This window comes from Mustela nivalis, assembly GCF_964662115.1.
Source record: "Mustela nivalis genome assembly, chromosome: 6".
Lineage (NCBI taxonomy): Eukaryota > Metazoa > Chordata > Mammalia > Carnivora > Mustelidae > Mustela > Mustela nivalis.
In genome coordinates, this window is record NC_139025.1 from 113,632,996 (window position 1) to 113,642,209 (window position 9,214).

The 9,214-nt window shown below is 47.5% G+C and overlaps 1 protein-coding gene across 16 annotated transcripts in view; it reads left to right on the forward strand.

The window, feature by feature from the left end:
- Positions 1 to 2,784, forward strand: part of TLE3 (TLE family member 3, transcriptional corepressor) — a 48,544-nt gene extending 45,760 nt beyond the window's left edge. For all 16 annotated transcript variants that reach the window (XM_082736548.1, XM_082736547.1, XM_082736545.1 and 13 more), the window contains one exon: positions 747 to 2,784. In XM_082736548.1, coding sequence (XP_082592674.1) covers positions 747 to 854 — 108 coding nt within the window. In that variant the 3' untranslated portion in view covers positions 855 to 2,784. The remainder of the gene's footprint in view (positions 1 to 746) is intronic.
- The last annotated feature ends 6,430 nt before the right edge of the window (positions 2,785 to 9,214 follow it).

The following is a 9,214-nucleotide window of genomic DNA, read 5'->3' on the forward strand; positions in this document are numbered from 1 at the left end:
ATGTTCTTGGTTCTGGCCGGTGCCCTGAGCACTCACGGGAGGTGCACTGGGCAGCTCTTTCCAGAGAAGTGTTACCTGATATTCAAGTTAAGTTTGTGTTTCGACACTTCAGTGTGAGGAGTGAGGTGAGGCAGGAGAAAATGGTCTGGAAAGAGATGGGAGAGCGGGGAGAGGCTTTTGGTGATTTTTTAAGATCTGGGTCCCGACATACAGCTCTCACTCACACACAGTCTTGACCACACACACGCACATGTATGCATACACACACAGTGTGCTCCCAGCCTACAAGACGCTTTCGGGACCTGTGTTGGGACTGTATGGCATCCAGAGTGTCCCACGTGTAACCCCCAGAGTCTCCCTAGTCACACGGGACACCTCGGGTCGGGCGTAGGTCCCCTTCCTAGCTCGGCCCCGTGGCTGCCCACACCCTGATCAGAAGTGCTCACTCCTGTCTGTAAACTCCGGGGAGAAGCTCGTGCTTCCATGCTCTTTCGGCCAATACAACTCCAGGATCCCCCTGGACCCTGCTCGTGAGCCTTTCCCGGTGGGAAAGCCAGAGGACAGGACATCTATACCCAAAAGTGCCTCTGCAGGTGGTGCTGGGTGTGCTCAGGGTTGGAGCTCCAGGGGCTGGCAGGTGGGACATGACACACACAGCACAGTAGTCATGCTGAGTACCAGGAAAGTGAGTGTCTGCCTTTTTTTCTCCCCCCACCCTCCTGCCTGCCCTCGCCTTCCTCCTGCAGTCCAAGGAATCCTCATCTGTCTTGAGTTGTGACATTTCGGCGGATGACAAATATATTGTAACAGGCTCTGGTGACAAGAAGGCCACGGTTTATGAGGTCATCTACTAAACAAGGACTCTAACTGGGCTGTCAGACTCTGGGAGAGACAGACTCGGCGGTGACAGGGCGACCCCGCGAGGGGCCCCGAGGCTGGCAGAGGCTGGCGGCGGGCAGCCGAGTGGTCCAGGGCTGCGCTCCGGCAGGCCGAGAGGGCGCGCCCGCCACAGTCCAGACCCCTGGGCATGGACCCCTGTGTCTCGAGGACTCCGGTGGATATCTCTCCTCCTCCCCGTCCACAACCCTGGCAGATGCTACAAGTAGATCTCTTTGGAGGGTTGGGGCTCCAACCCCCCAACAGACGCCCTCGTGACTCTCCATCTTTCCTTCCCCTCTTTTTGCTCTGTCCCCCTGCCCGGGGTCGGGGATGCCGGAGTGGACCACGTGCTTGTGCTGGGGGAGGGGGGGAATCTCATTTTCCCGATTGTGCAGCGCACAATGTTTGTGAAAAATGTAAATAACAGACTCCTCTATCTCGGACTGGTCAGTGGGGGAGGAGGCTCCTTCCTACCGAAAACGCTAGCCGTGTACTTCGCCTGCTGTATTTGTAACCCACTCGTGGTGGTGGCTTTTTTTTTTTTTTTTAAAAGGGACATCCCCACCTGGGAAGGGGAGGCCGGGAGGGGGAGCCAAATGGAGAGGGCGTGGAGAGGGCAGAGGAAGGGAGCTGCAGCCCGTGACCAGACTGACTAGGAAGTGGGGGTCCCTGGGACGAGCGCACCTCCCCGTGGACTTGGGAACAGCCCGAGTCCTGTCAGGACCCTGGCAAGGCTTGCTTGGTGGCCAGCTGGGCTGACGAAGGTCAGACTTCCTGTGGCCGCCTCCGCTTGCCTCCCTCTGTCTCAGGGGTCTGACTTGCTCTCTCTTTCCTTCTTGCCTCCCTCCCTCTCTCTCTCTCTCTCTCTCTTTGGTGCACACTCAGTTATGGTGAGGAGAGGTGGAGGCATAAAGGAACTCCATCTCTGGACCTTCTTGATCTTCGGACACAACCTTCAAAGGACAGAAAGAGGAAAGCATAGCAACTCAGCTCAGGGAGCTACCAGAGAAAAATAGCAAAACTGATGTGGGTGCTTTTTTTTTTTTTTTTTAATTTGAATAAAAAGAGTTAGAATCGATGTCCTTTATAAAATGCCTTCTCCCCCCTTTCCTGCTTCTGACCCCCTCTCTCCCTAGAGGGGAAAAGCGTAATCAACCTATATAAGAGTTGGGAGTCCGAAGGGATACTCTCCCCCCCACCCCCTCCCCAACCCGGGCCCACCCCAGGGGGCACAGCAGGGCTGAAGGGACCTGGGGTTGGGTGGGGACACCGGTCCTGGCACTGTGGTGATTTCTTGTAGCTTTCAGTCTTTCCTTGGAGCCCAAACAGTTTACAGGTAGAAATATCGTCTCCTGTAGGTGCCACTCTTTGGTACCAAAATGTTCTGAGGTATTAGGATTTGGGTTTTGTTTTTGTTTTTGTTTCTGTTTTTTCCTCCCTTCTTGGTCTTTTTTTTTTTTTTCTTTTAAGGAAAAGCTAAAGGCCGATGTGAGTCCTGGTGATGGGCTCTCCGTGGATGTAGCATATGGAAGATAATTTTGATACTGCATTTTTATGGATTATTTTATAATGTGTGATTCTGTCTGGTGAGAAGGAAGGAAGGGGCCCCAGTGGAAACTGCCGGTCTTCAGTGATCTTGCTCCAGGCGAGCAGCTCCCGTGATGTGACCCAGAGACTGTGGAGACGGGCTGGGTGCCCTGTACCTTTCGGAGGGTGGGGAGGGGCCGTCTGGAGAATTTCTCTCTCTCTCTCTCTGGGTCCCAGGTATGCCTCTGCCATGTCTTGTTAAAGGCTCCAGCCACAAGGGAGGGTGAGGGTAGAAGAAAGTTGATTCCTGAAGAAAAAAAGAAAATGAAAAGTCATTGTAATGAGCTGTTTTTATATTTTTAAAAGTTGCTATTTAAAGGTTGGCTTGATTGTTGTGTCTTAATTGCCTGTACCTGTCCCTCCCACCTGTTTGTCAGACCTCCCCCCAGAAGAGAGGGGGACCGCTGTCGTCCGTACGCCCTGGATTCTGGGTGATTTCCCTTGTCATCCCTCAGCAGAAGCTCTTCGCATCTCAAAGCACTTCCCCGCACTGCCCCCAAACCCTAAAAGTCTGATCTCGCGGGACAGTGAGGGGTGGGTGCTCTTCCCTGACTTGCCCAGGCCGTCTTCCAGCAGGCCAGGGAACGGTGGGTGGGAGCCGGGATTTCCTCCAGGTGCCTGCTCAGGATCAAGTTCCCGGAAGGGAGGACCGCAGATTGATACCAGAGTCTAACTAAACAGCCGTCCGTGCTAAACGTTTTGGCAAAAAATGACTCAAAGAACTTCAGGTGTAAAGTGTCTGTGAACGTCTGGGCTCTGAAAGCCTTCACCATCTTAAGTTTCAAGTTAGATGTCACACGGGGGACTTCAGTCTCTAGTTCACAAAGCTGCGCGTGAAGGCTTTCAGAGGGGGTATTTTGCAGAAGGGGGAGCAGGGTAGGAAATGCAGGCCAGTGCTGGGAGGGAAGCAGGGCTAAGGCTACTTCTGAGGCTCTGGGATTTCCTCCACCCAGTAGAGAAACCTGTCCTAAAGCTGGGGACTAACGTGGTTTCCAACTCCTTACTTGGTCCAAGGCCTTTTAAATCACAGGTGCGCACTGTCGTTTTACACAAAAAGGGAGTAACGGTAACGTTTTTAAAAAGGGGTTACAGTTAGTATAAAGCACAGTCTTTATTAGCCTAGAAAGGACGGCAGGACTGCATGCGCAGGGCTTGTCCGGCTGGAGAGGCTTCTAGAGGAGAAGCTTCCAGCAGGTAGAGCAGGTCGGAGGAGGAATGCCGAGGCCACCTGTGGCCAACAGCTCTGTATTGATCTCATGGACTTGAGTAGACCGGCACACTGTGTTGACGCACCGAAGCAGAGGGCCAGATGGCTCTGGCCAGAAGATTCTAAGAGTCTGCGTATGCCCAGGACCTACCTGGGGCTTGTCCACCAGTGCTAAGATAGGATTGGGCTTGCAGGCCTCAAGAGGACAAGCAGCGCACCTGTCTCAGGCGAGGAAGCAACGCGCGGAAGGCTGTTGTAACCTGATGTCTTGGGCGCTGTCCAGGGTGCAGAGCTGACCATGGACGCTCACAGTCAATGGTGGTGAGCTTATACAGCCCTGGGTTTGACTGTGTACGTGCTGCTGGCAACACCGCCCAGGCCCCAGCCGCAATCGCCTTGCCTCCCACCTGTTGTCACGGCCACTGTCCCTTACACGGGCTCGCCAAGCCTCCATGCAGATAGTCCCATCTCCTGCCTCTTCCTCGGCCTCTCTCCCAGCACTCTGCTCTGCTCCCCACCCAGCTTGTTAGAAACCTGGAACCCCAGTCCTGCTGCAGCTGACTCCGCATTTTAATGGCCCCTCTGTGATCCCACGGCCTCTGTACGTTTGTCTAATAGTCCAAGGCGAGGGGCCTACTCGCAATGAATGATACGCCTGCCTCCCTCAGTACCCCCAGGTCATTCCTGCCTCCTCCCCAATGGGGGCAGAAGACCTTGACACTATTTTCAAAGTCACCCCTAACCTTTCCCTGCCGAAACCCAGACCCAGTCAACCCTGGCATTGGCCACCTATCATCGCACCTGTCTGTCTGCCCAGCTAGACGAGCTTCCCCAGAGGGCAGCATACAGGACTTAAGGACGGTCCTGGTCAAGAAATGTTGAACCTTCCCCCGCTGGAGGTTATCCTATCTCTTTGGGAAGCCAGGCATGTGGATGCTTGGAAATGAAGCAGAGAAGTGGCCTGCCTTCCGGAATCTTTCAACTCTTCCATTGCTCAAGGCTAGCAGATCTGTTTTTAAAAATGGGGAGGGCACGGCTGTGAGAAGGCTGCTTTCCTGCTTTTAGTCCACATCGGGTCATGTGCAAGTGTCTGGGCCATCCCAAGCCACAGCCGACCAGGCCGCACGCCTGCTGGCCTCTCTCTGAGTCACTGCTCATCCCCTCTCCCCACCCCTCAGCTATTCAACCCCAACCCAGGCAGAGACTCCTCTAATTTTAGCATCTGTGAGAAGGTACAGAGACACGCATCTCTGGATACAGCAGCCGGACAGATCCTTAGCAAGACTGCCAAATGGTAGAACCTGGCCATCGAATATTTCATGATGATAGAGTATACTTCCCCCCGCCCCAGAACACAGTGCTTGAAAATGAACATTATTTTTAATGTAAAGTACGGCTAACAAACATGATTCATCTTTAAAAAATTTGTGCGGTTCTGCACCATTTTATTTTTCTTCACGATAGCAATAGAAAACACAGTCGATGCCAGTTCCGGGGCAGCATTTTTAAACCTTACACTAAAATTGGACCTTTTGTGTTTGAAGAGGTAGCTCGACTGAGCCCTTGATTTTAAGAATGGGACAGTTAGGTCAAGAGACTCACTGAGTCAACCAAATCACATCTCCCTTTCCTCAGTTCCTTTTCAGGGAGGCCAGGACTGATGTTTGGAGGATTCGAATCCAGAGTATGAGGGCTCCTGCCCCTTCAACAAACAGTGCAGGTGAAAAAATTCCTCATGGAAATAGATAGGCAGGAAAAGTCATGGAAACCAGCCGCCTCCTTTGAGAACCTAGAACTCACCCACTCAACCATCCCTCCCCCACCCCACTCATCCAGCCACCCATCTGTCGAACTATCCTTGTATCCACCCAACCAACATTTATGTAATGAGCATTAATATGATACGCATGGTTCTAGGGAATGCAAAGATCAATAAGACATAATGCTTATGCCTACAGAACTTTCTCAGCCAGAGGTAGGAAAGAGCTGATCCCAGACAGGGGAGATCAGTGATCTCGAAGTGAAGAGCGTAGAAGGGAAAGTGAAAGAAAAGAAGCCCCCTTCCCAATTCCAACCCTGCCCAGCTCAGGCCTTCCGTGTGTCAGCACCCAGAAAACTCCAATGTGCTTGCCCTGACCCCAACTCAGCTCTCTCCCAGGCAGATCAGAGAGGGCAGGGTTGATGGCTCAAAAGTAGGCTCTCGGGACCTCCCGGACTGTGGAGGCGGGATGAAAGTCAGATGGGGCTGGGGCGTTTCTCTAGCCTTGATACTGTAGCTGTCCAGTGCAAGCGTTACATGTTTGAAAATAGGTTTTCATGGTTTGAAAAAAGCAGGTCTGGAATTTTTAATTCTGGCAAATGAAATAGCAGGCTAGTAAGATTTCCCTTTAACTATGTGGATACTGAGACATGATGGATAAAATTAAGCTAGAACATTTTTAGTAGCTTACCTAGAAAAAAAAAAAAGAAAGGGAGGGAGGGAAGGAGGAAGGAAGGCAGGAAGGAAGGGGAATCCTTTAATATAGATTTTAAAACTTTAAAGGCAGAATAGGGAGCTCCCAAACTCAGAATAATATCCCAAACTACATAGAGCAAAAATTGACAAAATTACAAGGAGGAGCAGGAGTCTTTAACATCCCACTAACAGGAACTGGTAGAGCAAGCCAAGAGTAATGTGTAAGGATGTAGAAGATGTGAGTAGCATAACTTGCAAGCTTGAGCCATTGAACCCTACAACCAACTACTGAAGAACAGAGGTTATTTTCCAAAACACCCGAAACACTTAGTTTTACCAATCAAAGGAGCAGATGAGGCATTTTACAAAATTCAATCCCCAGTCAGGATTCTTCCTAAAGTACCAAACTAGGAATAAAAGAAAATGTCTTTAATCTGATAATGGATAACTAAACCAGACCAGTGGCCTGATAATAGATAGTGGTTAAGTTTCAAGAGTATTGGTTTAAAGTCAGCAAAAAACCAAGAGTGATCATTATTACCGCTTCTATTCACCATAGTTCTGGGGACTTAAGCCAATGTAAAAAGACAAAAGAATAAACAAGGTACAATGAGTGAAATGAAAAAAAAAAGTTGTAATTATTTGTTGCAGATAATATGGCTGTGTACATAGAAAATACAAAAACAAAACAAATAGAGTTTAGTCAAGTTGCTGGATCTAAGTTCAACATTTTTCAATCAACAACATTCCTATTCATAAACAATAACCAATTAGAAAAAATAATAAATAAATGCATTAAATAAAATAAAGAAAAAAATGCATTTACATAGCAAGAAAACCTACCCACAAATAGATCTTAGCAAAGCTACACAAGACCTTTATGAAGAAAAATACAAAATTTTATTGAAGGAAATATTTTTAAAAGACCTACATGGATCCTATATTTTACATAGGTATACATACATTATTCATATATATTATACACACACACGCATATAAATATGATATATATATATATATATATATATATATATATATATACACATTGATGAGAAAATCCAATTATATTTCAAATGCTGTCTTTTCCAGAAACCTGTAATGGAATGTAAACAAAATCCAGCTGGAATGTTTCCTATTTAATTTGATATGCGGACACTAAAATTTATCAGAACAGTAAAGGACCAAAAAATAGCAAGTATAATTTTGAAGAGGAGTGAGAAAGGAGGCCTTGTCCTCCAGAAGCCAAGGCTTACTGTGAAGCTACGCAGTCAAACAGACCAGTGGGACAGAATGAGGTCCACGAAGAGACCCCCGTGTAAATAAGAATCCGACTATGACCCATGTGGCATTATGTGTTTCAGCAGATAGTTCGAGGACAGTAGGCCACCGTTATGAAGGGAAGATGGATCCCTACCTCACGCACTACACAAAAATAAACTCTAGTGGGATTAAAGTCTTTAAACTTGCAGGATAAAATATTGGAGAACAACCTCAGTGGTGTGAAGAAGGAAAGGATTATGGAACAGGACACAAGAAGAGAAAGCTGTAACGAAAAAAAAAAAGAAAGATCGGCTTGATTACATTAAAATTTTAAACATCTGCAATAGCAAGAGAGGAAAAACAAGACATGAAAAGATATGCATGTAGGATGCACAACTGACAAGTGATATTTGGAATACATAATAAGTTCTCCCAAGTCAGTACATGAGAGCAAACAACTCAGCGAAATGAGTAGAGGACAGAAACGAGCAATTCTCAGGGGCGCCTGGGTGGCTCAGTGGGCTAAGCCTCTGCCTTAGACTCGGGTCACGATCTCACGTCCTGGGATCGAGCCCCACATCGGGCTCCTACTTCTCTTTCTCCCTCTGCCACTCCCCGTGTTTGTTCACTCTCTATCTCTCTCAAATAAATAAATCTTGGGGGAAAAAAAAAGAGAGAGAGAGAGAGGGAAACAAGCAATTCATTCCCATTGGATGGGCAGGTCTTTGATGAGTTTCCTAATACGAAACTTGCACCAGGATGGGGAATGAGCAGCCCCATCTATTACAGCTAGTGGAGCGTACTCGAGTCACCCAGTTTGAGAACACTGGGCAATCTTGTCAAAGTAGAAGCAACACAACCCTATGACCTGGTAATTCGACGTCCAGGTGTATACCCTGGAGAAGTTCTTAAACACAAGTACAAAGAGATGTACATGGAGGTTTTCATCGCCCCACTATTTGAAGTAGCAGAAATAACTGGAAATAGCCTGTCCATTATCAGGGGAATGGATAAAGAAAAATAATCTATGCACTTCCCTATAATGAAATTATATGTGGGCATTAAAATACATGAGCTAGATCTTTATGTATCAGCTTGGATAAATCTCAAAAACACAATGTTGTGTGAAAAGAGCAAGTTGCAAAAGGAAATAGATGATATGATACTACTTATGTCAAATATAAATATAAAACACTTCTAAATTTCAAGTATATATATATCAAAATTTCAAGTATATATATATCAAAATATAAAAACATGAGTGAAAAGAACACAGCTTGCCCCCCAGGACAGTGGTTATCTGTGGGAGAAGAAGGAAGGGAGGAAGGAAACTGAGGGTCAGCTGCGAGTCTAGCTATACCTAGCACATTTTATTACCTTTAAAAAACATGGAGAAAAGTTAAAATGTTCACATTTTAAAAATCTGTGTAGTGACTTTTCAGTAGTGTCGTATTATTTTCTGATCTTTTCCATGTGTTTGGAATATTTCATAATTAAGGATCAAATGAGGAAAGCCAGACCACTCAGGATCTGATAAGAAACCACCATTCATAGGGCAAAAGTGGGGGGGTTGGGGCTGGGGGTGCGCATGCCCAGTGACAGAGGAGCAAAGCCTTCGGGTCACCACATCATCTCAGCAGGATCACTGGGCCTCTCCAGAACTTGGTCTTCCCATCTACGGACTGATGCTTGAAGGGTTAGATAAGCCATCCTTGGCTCCTTTCCAGCCTAGATGTTTGTGATTCTAATGATTTTGTAGGGATGCAAGGGCAACTATGTCACACAGAGACAACATGAATTAAATTAGTTTAGCTTCTCATTGTGAG